The sequence below is a fragment of the Eptesicus fuscus genome, chromosome 6 (assembly GCF_027574615.1).
Source record: "Eptesicus fuscus isolate TK198812 chromosome 6, DD_ASM_mEF_20220401, whole genome shotgun sequence".
NCBI classification, from domain to species: Eukaryota; Metazoa; Chordata; class Mammalia; order Chiroptera; family Vespertilionidae; genus Eptesicus; species Eptesicus fuscus.
Window position 1 is genome coordinate 6,423,203 of NC_072478.1, and position 23,183 is coordinate 6,446,385.

Genomic DNA, 23,183 nt, shown 5'->3' on the forward strand with positions numbered 1-23,183 from the left:
CTCTCTGAGGGGCCTGTCCCTCCCCGGGGAGAAGGGTGGGGTGGGAGAGAAGATGAGGTCATGGGGGACTGAGAGGGACCCTGGCTGCCCAGTCACTTGCTGCCAGCAGTGCTGACACCTGCACCCCTCCTCCCACAGCCGCCCCCTGGTTTCCACTGGGGCTCCTCCCCGCACGGGGCAGACACTCACACGTGATCTGGTTCCACGTGGTCCTTTTCCAGACTCTCCAGCACGGGTGGCTCCAGGCCTGGAAGTGACCCAACATCAGGAAGCACAGGCCGGGGAGCTCCCCCCACCCCTCTTCTGCAGAGTGACTGAGGAGCCCCGCCCTGCAGGGGGCGCCCTCTGACCCACCCCTGCAGACCTGGAGATGGCCCCAGGGGCCTTGCCACTTTCTGGAGGAGAGGCGGGAAGAGGCAAGAGAGCAGGGATGGAGGTGTCCCCAGCTTTTCACAAGAGCTTAGGATGTGCTAAGTGCTTTGCACGTGTGTGTGTGTGTGTGTGTGTGTGTGTGCGCGCGCGCGCGCGCCTCCAGTGGCCCTAAGGCGGTACACTGTCTCAGTTCATAGAGAGGCTGCAGGGCTGAGACGTCAGAAAGTGGCGGGTCTGGGTTTGGCCTGCAGGTCTGCCTGACACCAGGGAGACACAGCTCTCAGGACCCAGAGTCCGACAGGCAGGGGGGCGACGAAAGAGACAGAGTCAGAACGAGAAGGGAGGCGAGGCCATGGCGGCGGTGGGGCCACCTTGGCTCCAGACCCCTGGGGGCGGGGCGGGGAGGGGAGGGGCAGATGCCAGAACCCCTCCCCCAGGGACCCCTCCCCCAGGACCTCCACATCCTCGGGGCCCAGCTGGGACCCGTCCAGGGCACCTTCTAGCCAAGCCCCACCGCCCTGCTCGGTGTGGGTGCGGGAACCCCCGGGCCTGGCTACCTTGGGCAGCTTGAGCGGGCACCTCCGAAGCCCGAGAGCTTTCCAGGGCGCTGATCTCGTCCAAGGTCACGGGAACCGACTGTGACCTCACTCTCTCCTCCAGGCCGGCACCTTCCTGCGGGGAACACGCACCTCGCTAAGCCGGGGTGCCAGCGGCTGCAGGAAGGCTCCCGACCAAGGTCTCTGCCCAGCCTCTAGCCACAGGCAGGGGCCCCCAGGCACAGGGCAGTGGGTCCCCCAGCAGCCAGATGCTGGAGCCGTACCCTCTGTACCCTCCCTAGAGATGCTGGGCAGGTCCCCTGCCCCGGGCTGGGCTGTGGGCCGGCCCTGACAGTGAGCTGCAGGTTCCAGGACCAGTCCGTCTGCAGGTCCGTCAGGAGCAAAGGGCCCAGGCTCTCGCCCAGCTGTGGGCTGGAATCCCGGACTTAGGAAGAGACCTCTGGGTTGCAGACTCCAAGCACAGACAGGGCTCCCTTCCCGCTGCAAGGCCGCCTGCCGAGGAGTCCCCTGCCCCCGGCCAATGGGCTGCACTTCCGGCCAAGGGTCCCCTGCTGTGGGCCCGCCTCAGGGAAGAATCCTCAGGCCTGGGCTGCAATCTCAGGCTCAGAGACTCCCCAGCCGTGGGCTCCAGCTCGGACCGCCCAGCCATGGCAGGTGGTCCTATGGGTGAGGCTCTCCTTCCTGCCCGCAGCCTGCAGCGCGGCTCCTGGGCCCAGAGGTGTGACTGTCCGGGTGGCTGCAGGCTGCACCCACCTTGCCTGGGTGCTCCGCTGGGGCCCCGCCCCCGGAGAGACACTCTTTAGTCCAGGCCTGCAGACCCTCTCCAGGAAGGTTCAGAGCAAGGGTAGCCAGCGTCCGCGGGAGACATGGCCCCTCATTCACAGCCGAGGAGTCGAGGCTGAACCTGGGGGGAGAAGGGAGGGATTCAGGGCGTCAGCAGGGCTTCTCCACCGGCTGCCGCTCAGCTCCAGCATCCTGGGGGGTGGGGAGGACCTGCAGATGACACTTCTGGGCCATGGAGAGGGGTCCAGATTGCCCTGTATCAGAGGGGGAGCGGGGGGGGGGGTGGGGGGAGGAGCCGGGTTGGTGGATCTGCTGAAGCTACCTGTGCATCACAGACCCCCCCATTTTTACATGGACTGGCTTTCCATTTGGGGTGAGAGGGTTGGAGGGGTTGCGTGGGGGTGGCTAAAGCACCCACCTCCACTCTTTAAGGCTGCCACTGTGGTGTGTGTGGAATCGAGCATTCATATGTGTCTTTTTAAAATATATATATTTTTTTATTGATTTCAGAGAGGAAGGGAGAGGGAGAGAGAGAGAGACATCAGTGATGAGAGAGAGTCATTGATCGGCTGCCTCCTGCACACCCCCCACTGGGGATCGAGCCTGCAACCCGGGCATGTACCCTTGGCTGGAATCGAACCCGGGACTCTTCAGTCTGCAGGCCATGCTCTATCCACTGAGCCAAACCAGCCAGGGCAATATGTGTCTTGATTCCAAGCACATCTGTGGCTTTGTGCATGCATGTGCCACTGCCCTGCAAGTCGGACATGCAGGCCGATAGGTATGGGTCAGAGGCAGTGAATGTGCAAGGCTGTGTGGTGAACGTGGGCAGCGGGACACCGAGTGTGCGTGGGCCAGCGTGCACACCTGGGATCGCACCAGCCTGCAGTGTGTGTGTACAGTGTCGTTTGGGGCTTGCACACACTCATGTTTTCCCGTGCACGTGGATTTGTGTCCTGGAAGGGGGCTGCCTCTGCCGGTGCGGACACCCCGGATCCTGGGAGGGGTCACGGAAGGCTCCGTGGCGGGGACCAACCTCTGCCAGCTGTCTGAGCAGCTGCGGGGCCTCGCCCAGCTGCATCTCCGAGGCCGGCCCTGGGGTCCTGCTGAGCTGGAGGAGGATGAACCGCTTCCTGCTGCTCCACCAGGGGGGTCACTGTCCCCGGCCGCTCCAGTCTGGCTGTGGGCAGGGGCCTCAAGGCCCAGGTCCTGGAGATATTGGCTGCCCTGAAGGGCCCCCAAGTCCAGGCTGAGGTCCTCTGTGCTGTCCCCGAGCGGCCCAGGAATCGCATCGTCCTGCAGGTGGGGGGGAGAAGAGCACATTGCGGAAGGCAGCAGAGGCCCCAAGACCCAGCCTGCCCATATCCCTGCTGTGCCACTTGAGCTCAGCGCCTTCTCCGGGTGGGTGGGCTGGGATGGAGGGCAGTCCCACAGGCCTCTGTCTCACCTGGGCCTTCAAGGCCTTATTCCCCCCTAAAGGGGATGGAGTCTGGGCTCCCGCCTCCCTCTGAGTTTCTGATGGACCCATTGTCTTCAGGGTCCATTGTCTTCAGTAGCCCTGCCCTGCCTGCTCACCCTGCTCACTTTAAGGCTCAGGGAAGATCAAGGCTGCAAGTGCAAGCTGGCGAGCGCCGCACAGAGGAGTGCTGTCCTTACTGCGCGTGCAGGCTCCTCGTCGCAGGGCTGCTTGGGGCTCACGCTTCTCCTGGGCCCTAAGTCTCCCTACCGAGCTGGGACTAGGGTGAGGCAGGTGAGGCATCTGCCTGAGGCACAGAACTGAAGGGGGGACCCAAAACTCAGGAATCAAGATAATGTTTTAATGTATTTTTTAAAGCAACTCAAAAGCAATGCAAGGAGATTCATGATGAGCAAATTCTCAGCATTTAAGGAATTACAGTCCTAGACCCTGCACCCTTCTCGCTCAGCTCCCCCATTTCTGCCCCCTCCTACCAGAGAGGACTCGGGAACATCTGAGCGGTCAGGCCTTCCACTGCCTTTTCCTCCCCAACAGGTAGGCGCCACAGCTCCTCCGCACAGTACGAAAGGCTACAGGGTCAGCTGCCCCTGCTTCTGGCCCCTCGTAGCCTCAGGTTCCCTCCCACCCAGGAGGCAGCAACATGCCAGGCAGGGTTAGACACCAGATTCGCAGATGTGTCTCCCACAGCAGCTCCACCAGGGGGCAGTATTTTCCGGATCAGGAGACAAAGCGGCAGGGAGGAGAAAGGACTAACCCAGAGCAGCTCAGACCATAAATAGCAGAGCTAGGCTCAAACTCAGGTCTGTCTGCACCCAAGCTCTATGTTCTTTCTTGATTCGATGCTCTCTGCTCCTTTCCCCTACTTCCTTTGCCCTTCTCTCTCTTCCTCCCAGTCATTCTGTTTGTCAATTTTTCCAGCCAGGACGCCGGCCTTTTCTTCTTCTTGGAGGCCCTTTTCTCCCAGCCCACTTAGAGTCAGCCTGGTGAACTCCTATTCATCCTTCAAAACCCAATTTTGGCATGCCCTCCAGGCTATTACCCCGACCCCTTGAGGTTAGGTAAGGTGTCCCTCTGTCCCTTTCCAGGCCTTTGTTAGGACTGTCTCCAGATACGTTTTTGGTAGGTAAGTGGGTGGGTGGGCCGCTCCTGCCTCAGGCATTATGTGATCTCAGGAAGCCCTGAATGGACTGTCCCAGTTGGTGGCCTGAAGGTGTCCCTCTGCATGAATTCTGCAAGAGGGCCCTAGGAGAGGGTTACTAGATAAAATACAGGACACCTGGTTAAATTTGAATTTTAGATAAACAACAAGTAAGTTTTTTAGCATAGGTATATCCCAAATGTTTGACATTTAAATCCAACTGGGTGTCCTGTAATTTTATTTGTGCAACCTTGCAACCCTACCCCTGGACCATGTGGCACGGCCAGTCTTTTTACCAGGTGAGGGAGAAGGGAGGGATTCCGGCTAAGTCTTGGTGTGGGGACGTTTCCAGTTTGAATTGGAAAAATACCCGCTAACCGAAAGCCAGGCTCTTGGTCAGCCGAGGATCTTGGCTGGCAGGAGGCACGGCGGAGGCCACACGTGCCTTGGAATAAGGAGGGGAGAGTCATGCAGCCTGGCCTGTTCTCCTGACCTCACCCACTTGGAGCTCTCTACGTACTGACCTCTCCCTTGTCATTCTTGGTATTATGGCAAAATATACATAAGAAAGTTTACCAGTTTCTACCATTTGTACGTGTACAGTTCAGGGGCATTAAGTGCATTCACATCATGTCACCACCATCCAGCTCCAGAGCTTGTCATCCTCCCAGATAGACACTCTGTCTCCGTCCAACTCTAACTCCCCTTCCCTCTCGCCCCCTCCCGACCCCTGGGGACCTGGACTCCACCGTCTCTGTGGAGGGGACTCCTCTAGGGACCTCCTAAAAGGGAAACCACATGATATTATCCTTTTGTGTCTGATTTATGTCATTTGACCTGATGTTTTCAAGGTGTATCTGTATTCTAGCATGTGCCGGGATTCCATTCCTTTTTAAGGCCGAGTAACAGTCCGCTGCGTGGGTGGACCACACAGTGTGGATGTAAACAGAGCACATTGTGCACATCCGTCATCTGCTGGGGGTACTTGGGCTGTCTCCACGTGTTGGCTGTTGTGGATAATGCTGCTTCGAACCTGGGTGTGCCGCTAGGTGTGAGTCCCTGCTTTCAATATTTTGGGGTAGCTATTCAGAAGTGGAATCGCTGGAGCGCATGGTAATTGCATTTTTTATTTTTCGAGGACCTGCCACACTGTTTTCCAGGCCTCCTTCCTCCCGGAATCTCTCCTTTGTGCCCAGGTCTGCTTCCCTCCCACCTCTCCGGCTGCTCCTTCTCTGCCTCCCCTGCTGCCCTCTGTCCTTGGCACACCAGGGCCCCTTCCTTAGTCTCTGTCAAAACGCCTGGCCCTCCTGGCACCCCGGCAGCGGCCTCCTTTCAGATCTCCAGTCCCATCCCTGGTGCCTGCACAGCCTCTAGCGATCTCCTTTCTCCCCGGCCACTGCCCCAAACGTCTCCTTGTGGCTCTGGTTTCCATCCTCCCATAAATATAAACACGTCAGGACAGCCTCTTGGCCTGGGCCGGGACCCTCTCCCTCTCTCGCATCTGGTGTCCCTCACAGGAGGCAGCAGTGGGCACCCGGCCAGAGCTGGGGGTGGCAGGCTGAGGGCACAGGATGCCCCGGTCCGTGCAGCAGGTGCACTGCTAGAGGAACAGGCAGGGGCTTCACTAGGGACCTACACCTTTCCTCCCACATCTCCTGGGTGAGGAACCGTGTGAGCTGGCCCGAGGGGGCCTGTCCAGGCCTCTGACTCATCATTGTAACTGGCTCAGGCTCTGCTCTCTGGACCACGGAGAACCTTGGGGAATGGGCTCCCCGTTCAGACCCAGAGGTGAGATGGCCCCGGGATCGACCCCTCTGCAGATGGGCTTACTGCGAGCAGATTTAAATCGCGCATCGATAAACACGTCTTTAACAAGGTGAGGAGTTGTTTACCCGCTTTTCTATTAGGGAACAGCAGCACACCAAAGCGACGTCACGCATATGGTTTCCCTTGTACTATCTCCCCGTGGCAAAAGGGACTTGGTTTTAAATAAAATAGCAAATAAATACCAGGACGGATGGTTCTTGAATGGCAGCCTGGTTGAAAGGCCTTACTCAAGGTCTGCAGTCCTGTTATGGCTTTATTAGCCAACTCAGTGTCCCCACGGCCACGTTCCTATGGGCCTCAGTTTTCTCATCTCTAAAACGGACCGATGGCTCTGCAGGGAACACGCGATGAGGTTTGCACATTGCAAGTGCTCGACTGACGGAAGCAGATATTCGGTGGTTACTGTTTTTATATTCCAAGTTTTCTACTTCAGGAGTCACACAGCCCCTGGCTGCCTGGAGCGAACTGGGGGACGTTGGGGATTAAATCCAGCAATTACAACATGTGATGTTCCAGGAAGTGGGCAGGGGAAGATCTGAAGGGGGCCCCCTGACCCAGTCTGGAGGAACAGGAATTCTAGATTGGAATTTTACTTAGAAAAATCTCTTTTTAAAAAGTACAAAACCCAGGGCAATCATTGGTGTGAAGACCTACTAACTGCAACTTAGTTAAAAAAAAGTTAGATAACCTTTAGACAGCTCCCATAGCCAAAACCAAACCAAAAAACCCCCTAGTTCCAACCACATAAAATAGTCTCCACATGACATAAAAATGATTTCTTTAACTGACCATATTGGTCAAGTTTCATACATTTTATTTACTTACTTTTTTTTTAAAAAATTGACTTTTAGAGAGAGAGGAAGAGAGAGAGAGAGAGGCGGGGGAAACATCAATGTGTGAGAGAGAAACATCGATTGGTTGCCTCCTGTGAGCCCGAAACCTGGGCCTGTCCCTGACCAGGAATCCAACAGGCAACCCTTTGATACAGGGCGCAATGCCAACCAACTGAGCCCACCGGCCAGGACCAAGTTTCATATATCTTAAAATGATCTACATCTTATCAGTTCATAGAGTTTCAGTAAAAAGTCCTACTAAATGTAAAATTGAATCAATCAATAATCAATCAATCAATCAATCAATCAATCAAGGCCAGCTTCCTAGAGGAAGTGACAGCCGGGAAGCCCTGAGGAATGAATAGGAGTTGGGTGGGCAGAGGCTATGGGTGAGGGCATTTCAGGCCACAAAACCCAGCACGTCCAGAAGCCCACAGCCTGAGCGTTCACAGCACCTTCCAACAGCTGGAAGAAGAGCTCCTGACGGCTGGAGGTGTGGAGGGAGGGGGATGGGGCTGGACCAGGAGGCCTGGTGGGCCAACTAAGGATTTAATCTTCAGGCTGCACACAGTGGTGGGAGGGAGGTGAGGGGTTGTGATTTGCCTTTGAAAAGATTATGCAAGATGCGGAGCCAAGATGAGCTTGGTGGGGGGTGCGGGGGAGGGGGTGTGGGGGGGAGGGGAGGAGGGCAAGACAGGAGCTGGTGGAGCAGTGAGGACACCCGTGCAGATCACCTGGGGGAGTGGTTATGGTGGCCTCTGCCAGGGGCCTGGAGAAGGAAGGAGAGATGTGGACAGAACTGAGGGCTGTGCAGGGCAGCACTCACAGGGCTGGGGCGGGGATGGGAAGGAGGGGCAAGGACAATGGCTTCCCTTGCCTCCAGCTATGGTGATTGAGTGCCAGGGCTGAGACACAGGGGGAGGGGTTTATTTGGAGGTGTTGGGTGCAGAGCCTCCCTGCAATGCTGAGTGCTCACTGCTCCCCCAGGCACAGTTTCTCCCTCACCATCTTGTTGGCCTGACTGTCTGCAGCCCATGGCTCCTACTCAAGAGGTCCAGAATCCTGGAAGGAGCTGTAACTCAATTTGCATCTCTGTCCTACTTTTGTTTATCCTGGATCATCCCTGACACTTGAGAAAATTAGTTCCCTGCTTGGCTCCAGTGTTCTTTTATATAAAACTAGAGGCCCGGTGCATGAATTCGTGCATGGGTGGGGTCCAGCCGGCCGGCCTGGATGGGGGCTGATTGGGGCCTGGCTGGTGGAGGGGAGGGAACACGGGAGGTTGGCCGGCTGGCCCTGCCCCCAATCAGGCTGATCAGGGGACAGGCTGGCCAGGGGGAGGGGCTACGGGAAGTTTGGGGGGCCGATAGGGGCTGGTTGGCCGCCACAGTGTGCATCTCAATAACTGGTCATTCCGGTCGTTCTGGTGTTCTGGTTGCTTGGCTTTTATATATATAGACTAGAGGCCCAGTGCATGAAATTTGTGCATGGGTAGGGTCCCTAGTGGCTGCTGGCTGCCGGCTGGGGCCGCCCTTTCCCCGGCTGCCTGCTGCCACCGCCAGCTGGGGTGGGCTGGCCAGGGGGAGGGGCCGCAGGTGGTTGGCTGGCCAGCCCCACCCCCTGGTAGAACTCCTGGTCAGGGGACAATTTGCACATTAGGCTTTTATTATACAGGATGACAGAGGTGGCTACATAGAATGCCCTTCCTTAGAGTAGTGGGCAGTGTAAAATGCCACGCAGACCCCCTTCAGTGAGGACCTGCTGCCCCAGATGTTGCGGGGACTGTCAGCAGATGGTTTTGGGCTGTCAGCCCGCTCTGGGAAATCACACCCTTTCCTGAGAAGCCCACAGGCTACAACTGACTGATGTGTGATTGTAATAACTTGGCCATCTCAGCTCAGCCTGGCTTCAGACCACTCTGCAGGCGGCTCTAGCTCAGAGCTCCCATGTGAGCTTTTTCTTCCCTTTACATCCATCCGTCTGCATACCCATCCATCCTTCCATCCATCCATCCATCCATCCATACATACATACATACATACATACATTGTCTATCTGTCCTTCCTTCCCCCACTTCCTCCCCTTCCCTCCCCCCTCCATCCCTTCCTTCTTTCCATCCATCCATCTATAGTCTATCTGCCCTTCCTTCCTTCCTTCCTTCCATCCATCCATAGTCCATCTGTCCATCCATCCATTCATCCCTTTGTCTGTCCTTCTTTCCTTCCTTCCTTCCTTCCTTCCTTCCTTCCTTCCTTCCTTCCTTCCTTCCATCCATCCATACATTGTCCATCCATCCATCCTTCTGCCTTTCCTTCCTTCCTTCCTTCCTTCCTTCCTTCCTTCCTTCCTTCCTTCCATCCATACATTGTCCATCTGTCCATCCATCCATTCATCCCTTTGTCCTTCCTTCCATCCTTCCTTCCTTCCTTCCATCCATCCATAGTCCATCTGTCCATCCATCCATTCATCCCTTTGTCCTTCTTTCCTTCCTTCCTTCCTTCCTTCCTTCCTTCCTTCCTTCCTTCCTTCTTTCCTTCCTTCCTTCCATCCATCCATACATTGTCCATCCGTCCATCCATCCATCCATCCATCCATCCATCCATCCATCCCTTTGTCCTTCCTTCCTCCCCCCACTTCCTCCCCTCCTCTCCCCTCCATCCCTTCCTTCTTTCCTTCCTTCCATCCATTCATCATCCATACATTGTCCTTCCTTCCTTGCCCTTCCTTCCTTCCTTCCTTCCTTCCTTCCTTCCTTCCTTCCTCCCTCCCTCCCTCCCTTCCTTCCTTCCTTCCTTCCTTCCTTCCTTCCTTCCTTCCTTCCTTCCTTCCTTCCTTCCATACATTGTTTATCTGTCTGTCCTTCATTCTTTCCTTCCTTCCCCCTTTCTTCTTTTCTTCCTTCCCTGCCCTCCCCCTCCCTCCCTTCCTTTTTTCCTTCCTTCCTTCCATCCTTCCTTCCTTCCTTTCTTCCTTCCTTCCTTCCTTCCTTCCTTCCTTCCTTCCTTCCATCCATACATTGTCCATCTGTCCATCCACCCATTCATCTCTCTGCCCACCCTTCCTCCCTCCCACCCTTCCTTCTCCCTTCTTGTTTCAGAAATGATTCCAGTTTTCCGTCTGTAATATGCGATAATAACTAATTTGCCAAGTTATAATGAGGTCCCCTGAGATAGTGCACACAAAGTGCCTGTGACATGCAGGTGCTAAATAAAGTGTACTTGCTGGTCCTGGTGCCTTCGCTTCTGCCTGCCTCCGCGTCAGACACCTGCCTGCTCGTCCCCCATGGTGGAGAAGTCCAGGTGCTCAGGCCTCCAGGATCCACGGCTGCTGTTGGTGGTCAAGGCTGCAGCCCCAGGGTCAAAAGGCTGGACACATGGCTTGGACTCAGAGCCTGTGGAGAAAGGCAGGACAAGGTGTCAGGGCTGAGCTGGGAGGTGTGAGGAGCCCTGAATTCTGCATCTGCCATGGCTCTCCACAGGCCTCAGTTTCCTTATCTCTAAAATGGGATGGTGGTTTTGAGAGAGGAGGAGAGAAAATGGCAGCCCCAATAGGCAGTTGTGTCATGTACCTCATCCCGGGGCCAGACTAGGAAAACAACTAAACCGGAGAACATCCACCTGGAATTAACAGATTAGTCACAGCTGAGGAGACACTTTATAAGGAAGGGCAGAGGACAGCCAGAGAATGGTAGGAACGGGGATCTGGGCTGGAGAGGGTCAGCCGGCCAGCAGGCCGAGAGGGTGAGGAGGAAGCTGCGTTGCACCAAAACCACGTCCCTTGGCGAGAGGGGAAAGGAAAAGCTACAGGGCTGCTGGTGGCTGGGGAGTCCATACCTAAGACCACAGTCGCAAAAGGCTGCCCCTCCAAAGGTGGTCCGAAAGGCACCGGAGCAGCGAGATGCTGGGGAGAGAGAAATCCAGTTTCGTGGTTGTTTTGGTTTTGCTTTTATTCGCTAAACCCAGAACACAGGACTTTTCGATTGCAAACACTCCCTGAGGCTTCAGCACAGGGAGAGAGGCAAAAGGCACAGCCTTGAGGTGCTGAGGAGAGGCTGGAGAGGGAAGCAGGGCAGGGAGACGTGGCCAGGAGGCCTGCATTGGGACGTTCTCAAGCTTCCAAACCTAAGTGGCCATTCCTCCCCAGAGGAGCTAGCCCCTCCCAGTAGCCTCAGGGCAGGGGACACAGCCGGCCACACCCTGCCTGCATTTTTAGCTTCACAGAGGAAACAGGTGCTGAATAGCCCCAAGAGCCCTCAGTGACTGGATAGAAGAGGGGCCGAATGCCCTGCTATTCCAGGAACCAGACTGATTAAAAACTCCGGGTTCCCAGCCAGCCCCCTTGGTCTCCATACAAGGATCTCAGACCAACTAAGGCCAGAGTAATATTTTGGGCCACTTGCAGAGGAATAGCTCTGGGTCAGGAAAAAAACACCCATCTTACTCCCTGAAAGCGAAACAGCACCACCTTACCTGAAGCCCTGTCAGAAACAGACACTGAGTGACTGAGACTGACAGCCGGCAGACCGGCAAAGAGGGCAGACTGGCCCCGCCTGCTTGCAGCAAGGCCTGGGGGACAGACATAAGCCTGGGACCAGTGGATCGGCTGGAGCTTCAACAGGGCACTAAAAGCCAAAGGACAGTGCCTGACAGTGGCCAGCATCTCAGTACCCAACAGGGAGCCCGGAATTAGCAGACAGAACAGAAGAGTGGGGTCCTAAGCCAGCTCCCGTGGGGCATTACAACTCGGCTGAAGCAAATGACACTTCACTTTTTTATTTTTAAATTTTTATTATTTAAAAATTTTTTTATTTTTCATTTTATCTGTTACTTTTTTTGCTCCTTTTTCTTCCTCATTTCTCTTTCTTTCCTCCTGTTTTTCTCCTCCTATCCCCGTTTTAGTTTTTCTCTTTCCTTTCTTTTCCCCCCTTTTTAAAAATGGAAATTCTTTATCTGCTTTATTGATGTATTAGTATTCTGGTCTCTGTTGGTTTATTCATATATCTAATTTCCTCTTCCCTGCTCCTGCTCAGTTTCCCCTTCTCTTTCCTTTCTCTTCACTACTCAATTTTTTTCCTTTATTCTCTCTTCTCTTGCTCTTTTCTTCTCCTAATTTTAAAAATTTGTTTCACTTCCTAAATATAGGCTTATCTACTCTCTCCTCTATTCTCCTTTTCAAAGAGAGAGAGAGAAAAAAGAAAAAAATTATTTTTTTCTTCTTGTCTTCTCATTTCTTTTCTCCCTCCTCTATTTTAAACCATGGTCCTTGCCCTATTTATCCAATTCCTCAACCTTATTTTCTCTAAGCTCTGCATCTACGGATTCTGACCCTTTTTTTCTGGGTGTTTTTTGTTTGTGCTTTTTGATTTATTTGTTTGTTTTGTTGTGTTCTCAACCCACAGTCTTTTTTTTTCCCTTGCTATCATTCTTGCTCTCTTTTCTGTTTCCCAACTCTCTTTACTCTGGTGGTCACTTTATTGGGGTTATAGGTGTCTTGTGTACATTTGTGTTCTGTTCCTTCTGTGTCGTGTCTTATCGTATTGTATTTTGTGCTGTTTGGTCAGCGCCTCCACAACGGTTGGCATGATGTGGTAGGGAGCGAGCCACATAATCAGACACCCTGAGAGGAGACTCCACCCATGAACGGGAAAATAACATTCAAGACCCAACTCCATCAGCAGAACTCAAATATCTCCAGTAGGGGGCCGCCCTAGAACTCCCAGCCCAGGAGACCCGAGAGACTGCACCACTGGGTCACACAAAACTTCTACTACAAGCATGTCAAACTCATGGCCCACGGGCCGCATGCAGCCCACAATGAGAGACTGCACCACTGGGTCACACAAAACTTCTACTACTAGCATGTCAAACTCATGCCCAAGGGCCGCATGCAGCCCACAACGAATATTTTTGCAGCCCAGCCAACATAACGGGATGTAAGAAACATTTTAATAAAAATTTTGTTACTAATTTTTACAATATCCTGTTATACATAATTATTAATAACAAATTACAACGTTCACTAATGACTGATTACTATAATCGTGTTGCATTCATTTCCCTTATGCGCCTTAAGTGCAGGTGCACCATTTCTCTCCACTAATACTAGCAGCGAATATTTTATTTTTTTATTTTATTTATTTATTTTTAAAATATTTTTTATTGATTTTTTACAGAGAGGAAGGGAGAGGGATAGAGAGTTAGAAACATCGATGAGAGAGAAACATCAATCAGCTGCCTCCTGCACACCCCCTACTGGGGATGTGCCCATAACCCAGGTACATGCCCTTGACCGGAATCGAACCTGGGACCCTTGAGTCCGCAGGCCGACGCTCTATCCACTGAGCCAAACCAGTTAGGGCAGCAGCGAATATTTTAGCAGCCAATTGCCACTTCATTAGTCTTGTACTGACTTGTTTGGTGTGCACAACAGGAAATATTTTGCTTTCGGAGAACAAGAAAAATAGGTTTATTTGCATTACGCTTATTAATTTGTGCAGTTATTCAGTATCTGGTAAGTTAATGTTCAAGAAAAATATGAATTTTTATTAAAATGTTTTATTATTTTATGTTAACAATTAATCATTTATTTCAGCCCTTTTTATTCAGCATACCTCTATTGAAATAAACCTAAGTTTCTATGAAAATTGAAATTTTTGTTTTTTTGTGGCCCACATAAACTTACACCTTGTTCATTTGGCCCATGTTAGCCTTTGAGTTTGACATGCTTGGTCTCCAACATGAGACCAATTCAAAAAATCTGGGTGGCATAGCAGTGTGATCTAATACACAGAAAAAATTACAAAGGAACAGCAAAAATAGGGAGACAAAGAAACAATCTCCACATGGAAAAAAAGAAGGAATCACCAGAAAAGGAAATAAATGAAATAGAGGCAAGCAATTTGTCAGAGAAAGAATTCAGAATAATGGTTATAAGGATGCTCAAACATCTGGGTAAGAGTCGCCATGTGTAAGAATTAAGAGGAAATGAAGAATGACATAGCTGCAATAAAGAACACAATGGAAGGTTTCAACAGTAGACTAGAAGAAGCTGATGACTGAATCAACGAGTTAGAAGACAAGGTAAAAAAAAAAACCACACTCAAGCAGAGCAACAACTGGAAAAAAACACTAAAAAGCAGAAAGAAAATCTAAGAGAGCTCTGGGACAACATGAAACAAAACAACATCCCATAATAAGGGTTCCAGAAAGAGAGGAAGTAAAGCAAGGAATAGAAAACCTGTTTGAAGAAATAATGACAGAAAACCTTCCTGACTTTGGGAAGAAAAAAGTCACAGAAGTCCGAGAAGCACACAGAGTCCCAAGCAAGATGAACCCAAAAAGACTGACACCAAAACATATTGTAATTAAATTGACAAATGTCAAATGACAAAGTAAGAATCTTAAAGGCTGCCAGCGAGAGACAGAAAGTTACCTACAAGGGATCTCCCATTAGACTATCAACTTATTTCTCAGCAGAAGCACATCAGGCCAGAAGGGAATGGAATGAAGTACACAAAGTCATGCAAAGCAAGAGACTGAATCCAAGAATACTATACCCAGCAAAGATATCATTCAAAATTGAAGGTGAAATCAGGAGCTTCACAGACAAAAAAAAAAGCTACGGGAGTTTATTACCACCAAGCCAGCAATGCAAGAAATGCTAAAGGGACTGCTATAAAAAGAAGAAATAGAAAGGAAAGAAGGAACACAGGGGTAAAGAATAAAAACAGTGACAAACAAGTACCTATCAATAATAACCTTAAATGTAAATGGATTAAATGTTCCAATCAAAAAACTTAGAGTTGCTGAATGGATAAGAAAACATGACCCATATATATACTGTCTACAAGACCCACTTCAGAACAAAGGATTCACACAGACTGAAAGTAAAGAGATGGAAAATATTTTTTTCCAGGCAAATGAAAAAAAAAAAAAAAAAAGCTGGGGTAGCAATACTTATATCTGACAAAATTGACCTCAAAGTGAAGGCCATAACAAGAGATAAGGAGGGGCACTTCATAATACTAAAGGGATAGATTCAACAAGAGAATATAACTCTGGTAAACATATATGCACCAATACAGGAGTACCCAAATACATTAAAAAAAAATCTGGACGATATTAAGGGAGAGATTAACAGCAATACAATCCTCATAGTAGGGGACTTCAAAACCCCATTGACATCACTGGATAAATCTTCTAGTCAAAAAATCAGCAAAGAAACAGCAATCCTAAATGACTCACTAGATCAGATGGAACTAATTGACATCTTCAGAACATTTCACCCCAAAGCTATGGAATATACATTCCTCTCAAGTGCACATGGGACATTTTCAAAGATAGACCACATATTGGGACATAGGCTAAGTCTGTACAAATTCAAGAAGATTAAAATCATATCAATCTTCTCAGATCACGATGACATACAATTAGAAATAAACTCCAATAAAAACAATAAAAAACAAACACATGGAGGCTAAATAGCATGCTATTAAACAATGAATGGGTTACCAAAGAGATCAAAGCAGAAATAAAAAAACACCCTTGAAACAAATGACAATGAAAACACAACAATTCAAAATCTATGGAACACAGTGAAAGCAGTCCTGAGAAGGAACTGCGTAGCATTACAGGCTACCTCAAAAAACAAGAAAAACTGGTAATAAGTTATCTAACCCTACAACTTAAAGAACTAGAAAGAGAGCAGCAAGAAAAGCCCAGAAAAGTACAAGGAAGGAAATAATAAAGACCAGACGGGAAATAAATGACATAGAGACCAAAAAAAAAATTGAAAGGATAAATAAGATTGTTGAACCTCTAGCCAGGCTCACCAGGAAACAAAGAGAAAGGCCCACCACGGTGACGCTGGTGGTAGTAAGAATAACAACAGCCGAGATAATGGCTGCAATGAGCATTCCCAAAAATCTGTTGGGCCGTAATTGGCTCCATGCTCTTTCTGAGACTTCGATAGCTGACAAGCCTTGCCATTTCCTGGTGAGATTAACAGGTATCAGGATTTCTGCTTGTCTCCTAAGTACCATAATAGTGCTGATGTTCAATGAGGTAATATTCTGGGTGGTAGTACAGGTGCAAAATAAGCTCCTTCTCCAACCTGAACTAGAAAAGATGAACTATGGCTTATTAGTAGATTGGGGCCCATAACAAAGACAAAGGGGTGAGTGGTGCAAATCAGGCTATTGTCAGTAAGATTATGAGTAAAAGTCATACTATAGTGGCCAGAGGGGTTCTGACAGTCACTGTGCCACAATTTCAAAGGGCTGAAAACGTGGTCTAATCTCCATGCCCACTCCCTGCGGGGTCCTCTCTCATCCAAGAGACAGAAATCAAAATGACCATGAGGTACCATCTCACATCTGTCAGAATGGCTAACATCAACAAATGACAAGTGCTGGCGAGGATGCGGAGAAAAAGGAACCCTCGTGCACTGTTGGTGGGAATGCAGACTGGTGCAGTCACTGTGGGGAACAGTATGGAGTTTCCTCAAAAAATTAAAAATGAAGCTCCCATTTGACCCAGTGATCCTACTTCTAGGAATATATCCCAAGAAATCAGAAACATGAATCAGAAAGGACAGATGCACCCCTATGTTCATAGCAGCACCGTTTACCATAGCTAAGATTTGGAAACAGCCTAAGTGCCCGTCAGCAGATGAGTGGGGGTGAGGATCTCCCTCTCTATTCCAATGTGCGGGGATCAGAGAGAGGGGGACAGCACAGGGCTGTCAATATCCACTAATTCCCTCTCCTCCCAGTTGCATAATGCCCCAAGTTTGTGGGGGGGGGGTCGCTGAAGTTTATACAATTTGGGGGGGGGCCTCCTTTAAGAAAAAGAATACAAAATTACGAATACAAAATTGCTGGGGCCTTGTGGAGGTAGCAAAAACGGCAAAAAATAGTCAAGGCAGAAATAAACACATTTGATGAATAAATGAATGAAAAGGGTATACATATACACATACATGTGTGCAACCCCCATCCCCCTAAAAAACTATACAGGAAACTAAGAAGATTGGAAAACATCTTGGCAGTTCCTGTAAAGGTTAAGCATAGTGTTAGCATATGACCCAGATATTCCACCTCTAGCTATCTACCCAAGAGAAATAAACTCATATATATGTCTACCCCAACACTTGTACACAACTGTTTATATCAGCATTATTTCTAATAGCCAAAAGGTGGAAATAGCCCCGAATATCCATCAATGGATAAACGAATACACAAAGTGTGCTCCATCCATACAATGGAATGTTACTCAGCCATAAAAACGAGTGACGCACCGACACACACTACAACATGGACGGACCTTGAAAACATTCAAAAAAGCCAGTCACACAAGACCACATGCTGTGTGATCCACTTGTGTGAAATGTCCACAATAGGTGCATCTATAGGGTCTAAGAAAGTAGGTCAGTGGTTGCCTAAGGCTGGGGTGGGGAATGGGGAATTATGGGCTGATAGGTAAAGGATACAGTTTTTTTGGGGGGGGCGATGGAAATGTTCTAAAATTGTGACAGCTACACAACGCTGTGAATATACTAAAAGCCATTGAATTGTACACGTAAAGTGGGCGACTTACATGGTGTATGAATTGTATCTCAATGGAGTTGTAACCAAAAAATGTGTTGGGGCCCCTTTCAGAGTTATGATGGGGCGGGCCTACAGGCTTCAGCTCCACTTGCTTCAAGGTAGGTGAGCCTTGCTGCCCTTGGCCTGCCACAAGGTGTGGCCATGTCACAGTTCCATCACCACAGCGTCCCCCGCTGCCCCCCACGGGAGGACTCTGTTCTGCTGCCCTCATTAAGCCTGCATCGAGCCCCTCCCCCCACCTGAAGCCAGGGCAACATCTGTGACTCAGGGGAGTATTGGAATAAAACAAGCAGGCTGAAGGATGAGAAAGAGCAGATGTGCAGGTGGGTGCTGGAGGCTGATGGGAGCTTGGGAGGGAGAGGCAGACCCATCTCTGGGCCGAGTCCTCCAGGGGCCTCCGGAGAGGCTGTAGGGTAGGGCCTGCCTGCGGTACTCGCAGGGGTTCATGGAGGCCGAGGCCTTCCACAGCCTGTAGAGGCCAAAGACAGAAGCTCATGCCTGGCATTTACCCCCTGCAGGTCTGCCATCCAAAGGCTAAAGGTGAAAGGTCAGGGATGAATTTAGGCTTTTGATAGAAATTTCTGACCCCGGAACAGGCTGAGCTGAATTCTGATGACAGACTCAACTCTGATCCTGGTGTTGGCATGTTGAGCCCCAATCTTTGTGTCATGGAGTCACAGGCTGTCATTCAGTCGTAGATGGAGCCTTGATTCAGTCTGTGACACCAGGGTGGATGTCATAGCCCTCTCAACTGCCCCAACACACACTCAGTGCTCTGCTGCGCGCCCCCGTGCTGTCCTCACCACTCTTTCCCACCCCTCCTGCCTGACAAGTGAGGACTCTCTGATCCTCTGCGGATAGTCTTTGCCAGAGGACGTTGAATTCTCTGCACCCTCTCCCTCCATCCTGCGGTAGTGCAACTGGTTTATCTGTGCCCTTCTACACCAGGGGTCCCAACATCCAAATATGGCTCCAAGCCTACAGCCAGGCCCACTTTATGACAGCTTTCATGCGGCAACAGCAAAATTCAATAGCTGAATCAGAGATCACATGACCCTCAAAGCCGAATAAATGTAGCCTCTGGCCCTTTACAGAAAGTTTGCTGACTTCCGCTCCTGATCATTTGGTCCATAAAGGCAGGTTCTGTATCTGATTCACTTTCACATCTCCAAGCCCCAAGTAGAATCTTATGTTGTTGTTTTTTTAATCCTCACCTGAGGATATTTTTCCTTTGATTTTTAGAGAGAGTGGAAGGGAGGGAGAGAGATAAACATTGATGTGAGAGAGATACATCTATTGGTTTCCTCCCGCATGCACCCCTTGACCAGAATTGAACTCGGGACCCTTCAGTCCACAGACCAACACTCTATCCACTGAGCCAAACAGCTAGGGTGTACAACTTTACGTGTATTAGTCAACTCCCATGTGCCTGGGCTAGTGCTGAGGCCACCACATAATTGCATTCTTCTATTCTCACAGCAACCCGCTGAGTCCCCACTATACAGAAGGGGAGACTGAGGCTCAGAGAGATGTACCGATTTTCTCAAGGTCACACCAGAGCTGGATGTAAACCTAGGTATTTCCAACTCAAAGCAAAGGACTTATAAGCAGCAGGTCATTCTGTGGTGAGCTGATGAGTGGATAGATGGGTGAATAAGTGTTAGATGGATGAATGGGTGGGTGGTTGGATGGGTAAATGGATTGTTAGATGGATGGATGGTTAGATAAATGGATGGATGGATGGATGGATGGATGTATGTATGGATGGATGGATGGTTAGATAAATGGATGGATGGATAGTTGGCTAGCTGGTTGGATGGTTAGATGAATAGATAGTTGGCTGGCTGGTTGGTTGGACAGATGAATGGGTGAATGAGTGGATGGATGGTTAGATGGATGGATGCTCAGGTGTATGTATGTATATATGTATGTTAGATGAATGGATGGTTAGGTAGATGATGTTTAGATGGGTAGACAGATGAATGGATGGATAGTTAGGTGGATGAATAAAGGACAGTTGGCTGGTTGAATGGAAGATAGTTGGTTAGATGGATGGATGGTGAGATGGGTGAATAGATGGACGATGGATAGTTGGGGGGGCGGGTAGGTGATGTGGCAGGGCCCAGAGGCAGTGATGAATTACAGCAGGAGATGGCATTCTTAGGGGATGAGCTGGTGAGAGATGTAGATGGAATGGGGTCAGAATCATGGCAGAGAGGCCAGGCAAGATAGAAGCCAAGTTGAGGCACAGGATGCACTAATTAGGTATGTACTTACTATATTTGGGGGAATGAATGAAAAAGAATGGCCAGAAGGGGTAACTGGAACAACGGAGAAGACGGGGTAGTGCAGCCCTGCCGCAGGAACCTCCCTGGAGGCCCCCAACCCCCTCCCCCTGGCTTGCCTGCCTCCTTAAATCCAAACCCACCATTTCCCCAGGAAGTTCCAGGCAGCTAGTTACAGAGCTTAAGAGGGACACAAACCGGACACTCTCCCTATGCCCTCCAGGGCTAAAGACGGAGGACGCTCGTAGGGAGTCACTTTGCTCCCCTCATCCCCCGACAAGATCCTCTTGAAGAAGCTGTCTGTCAGCCCGGATTCAGGTCCCAGGCAGCCTCTTCCACCAGCAGTATCTGCAGCAGCAGCCACAAAACGGTTTAAGAGTCACCACGGGTTCCCACAGCTCACTCTCTCATCTGCTGGCCTACAAATCACAGCCTCAACCTACCCGGGCAGGGAGACTGACTGGGCTGGGTGACCAGGAGCTGGTAGGCCTTTGCAAGGACCTGGGTCACAGACGGGTGCCTTGCTGATCTGCAGCTGATGCATTAAATTCTGCAGCATTGCCACCCACCGGTGGATTTAAAAACCCTCCCCCGGCCCTCTAGCTGCCCGAACTGGCAGCTTTGTTCATTGGGTAGAACATACCTCAAAGGTGGCCTTGGAACAGAACCGGTTTAAAATGCTAGTCCTGCCGAAACCGGTTTGGCTCAGTGGATAGAGCGTCAGCCTGCAGACTGAAGGGTCCCAGGTTCGATTTCGGTCAAGGGCATGTATCTTGGTTGCGGGCACATCCCCAGTAGGGGGTGTGCAGGAGGCAGCTGATCGATGTTTCTCTCTCATAGATGTTTCTAACTCTCTATCCCTCTCCCTTCCTCTCTGTAAAAAATCAATAAAATATATAAAAAAATAAAATAAAATGCTAGTCCTCTAGCTAGTCCTTGCTGTGTGACCTTGTGCAAGTCACTCAACCTCTCTGAGTCTAATTGCATGAGACTTAACAACTGGCAGCAATTCCCATCACTATGATTGCTCTTCAGTTGCCACCCTCTCTCTCCCCAGCCCCACCCTCAGGTCCCGTGATATCACTGTCTCCTCCAGTGGAGTGCCCAGCGCACAATAGGCCCTCAGCGAGAGTGTAGAAAAAAGAACTATTGAACCTTCTCATTACCCCCCTCTTGAATGGACATCCGTTGCCACCTTGAACAAGTCCTCAGCTCTCACAAGTAATGGGGGCCAGAATTTGTTGAGGCCGAGCAGGGGGGCTGGCCCCACTCGGAGATGCTTGTGGAAAGGTAGTGGGAACGGTGTGGGGGGGTTGCTATCACAGTGTGTCCCACACACCGTGGCCCTGCACACCATCTGCTTATCTTCAAGAGCTAAATTCCTCCTGAGATTTAAGAAGTGTCTTTTTGCAAAAGCAATTCACCCAGGTGGGGGGATAAAATACAAGGGCCTCTCTAGCCACCATAGAGGTAAACTGAGGCCCAGGACAGGGGTGGGTGTCACTGTCCAATGAGTGTATGCGTGTGTGTTCAAGGGAGGTACCTATCAGAACCCCTGGGGTCTCAGCCCTGCTCTCTCTTGCTGAGCCTCTGCCCTGCAGCCAGCCAGAGCTAAGTGTCAGGAGCCCCAGGAAGCTACGAGTCTGCCCGGAGGGAGCTACAAGGTGAATCCTCTCCTGCAAATGAACCTCCTGAGACAAGTTACTCGGAGCCTGGGAAGATGTCTCCTCCTGGACAAGAGGGACCCACAAGTCTGGATGTTCCATGGGGTTCCCGGGGACGTGGAACTGGGGGCTGCCTCAGGCAATCTGTGCCCCAGGCCAAGGTGGGACGGCGGACAAGTTGTCCAGGGAACCCTGCCTGCTGGCCTGTGCCCGCTGCTCGCTGCTGCCCGCTTACCTCTCTTGAAGGCCCACCGCTTCAGCCACAGCTTAGGGAAGGATGGCCAGGAGTGGTTGAGCCCTGGGTCAGCCATGCGGCAGGCTTGCGCGAGTGAGTGTGCAGCTGCGATGGAGCAGGAGCTCAGCGGGAATCCTTGCCAGCAAGAGGGGCGGGGACTGTTTGCTGCAAAGGGCTGCCAGATGCAGCAGCTGGTGGGATGGTGGGGCTGGGGTTCTGGCTATGGGCACCCCCTGGACTCCAGCCTGGGGGGAGGCCAAGCTCTAGCAGCATCCCCACCCCCAGCCCTATGGGCCTCTTACCTGGGCTGGACAAGACCTTCCGAGAGGAGCTGAAGAGCTGTGGGAGGAGTGGTGACTCTGGGGTCCTCGGGGAAACAAGGCTAGACTCGTCCTGACGTGAGCCCGGTGTGCGTGAGTGTGAGTGTGAGTGTCTGTGTGTGCCACCGGCTCTGTTTAACGGTGCGTTTGTGTTGGTGTATGGTGCGTGTGCTTTCAGGTCTGCGTGTTTGAGTGCAAGTCTCGAGTGTCTGTGTGTGTGTGCTGACACCCAGCACCTAGTGGGTTTCCCCACTGTTTAGTGATGTAATTGGCAGACAGTACTGTGCACGTTTAAGGTGTGCAGCAATGACAGCTCAGGACTTGGTCATCTTTAACTGGGAGTCTGTACGTTTTGACCACCTTTACCCATTCCCCCACCCCCAGCAATCACAAATCTGATGTTTTTTACTATGAGTTTTAAAAAAATTTAGATTCCACATATAAATGGGCTCATATAGTATTTATTTCTCTTTATTTATAGTATTTGTCTGGCTTACTTTATTTAGCATAATGCCCTCAAAGGTCAACCATGTTGTTGTAAATGACAAGATTTCATTCTTTTTGAGGCTGAATGATATTATCTATGTGTTTTTTCAAACGCCTGGGATCGTGTGTGTGTGTGTGTGTGTGTGTGTGTGAGTGTGTGCATGAGTGTGTAAGTGTGGTGAGTGTCTGTGTGTGAGTGTGTTTGAGTGTGTATATGTGAGAGTGTGTGTGAGTATGTGTGTGTGTGTAGTGAGTGTGTGTGTGAGTGTGGTGAGTGTCTGTGTGTGAGTATGTGAGTGTGTGTGAGTGTGTGTGTATGTGAGTGTGTGTGTATGTGTGTGTGTGTGTGTGCATGAGTGTGTGTGTGTTGTGTGTGTGAGTGTGTATATGTGAGTGTGTGTATGTGTGTGTGCATGTGTGTGTGAGTGTGTGTGCATGAGTGTGTAAGTGTGGTGAGTGTCTGTGTGTGAGTATGTGAGTGTGTGTGAGTGTGTGTGTGTGTATGTATGTGTGTGTATGTGTGTGTGTGAGTGTGTGTGTGAATGTATGTGTGTGTGTGTATGTGAGTGTGTATGTATGTGTGTGTATGTGAGTGTGTGA

The 23,183-nt window shown here is 50.6% G+C and overlaps 1 protein-coding gene across 1 annotated transcript in view; it reads right to left on the bottom strand.

Annotated features, from left to right (window-relative positions):
• ARHGEF18 (Rho/Rac guanine nucleotide exchange factor 18) overlaps positions 1–10,378 on the bottom strand; it is a 77,174-nt gene extending 66,796 nt beyond the window's left edge. The window contains exons 1-5 of the mRNA XM_054717146.1: positions 10,257–10,378; positions 2,749–3,008; positions 1,683–1,833; positions 930–1,044; positions 190–247 (exon numbers count right to left, since the gene is read on the bottom strand). Coding sequence (XP_054573121.1) covers positions 190–247; positions 930–1,044; positions 1,683–1,833; positions 2,749–3,008; positions 10,257–10,271 — 599 coding nt within the window. The 5' untranslated portion in view covers positions 10,272–10,378. The remainder of the gene's footprint in view (positions 1–189; positions 248–929; positions 1,045–1,682; positions 1,834–2,748; positions 3,009–10,256) is intronic.
• Between the last annotated feature and the right edge of the window lie 12,805 nt (positions 10,379–23,183).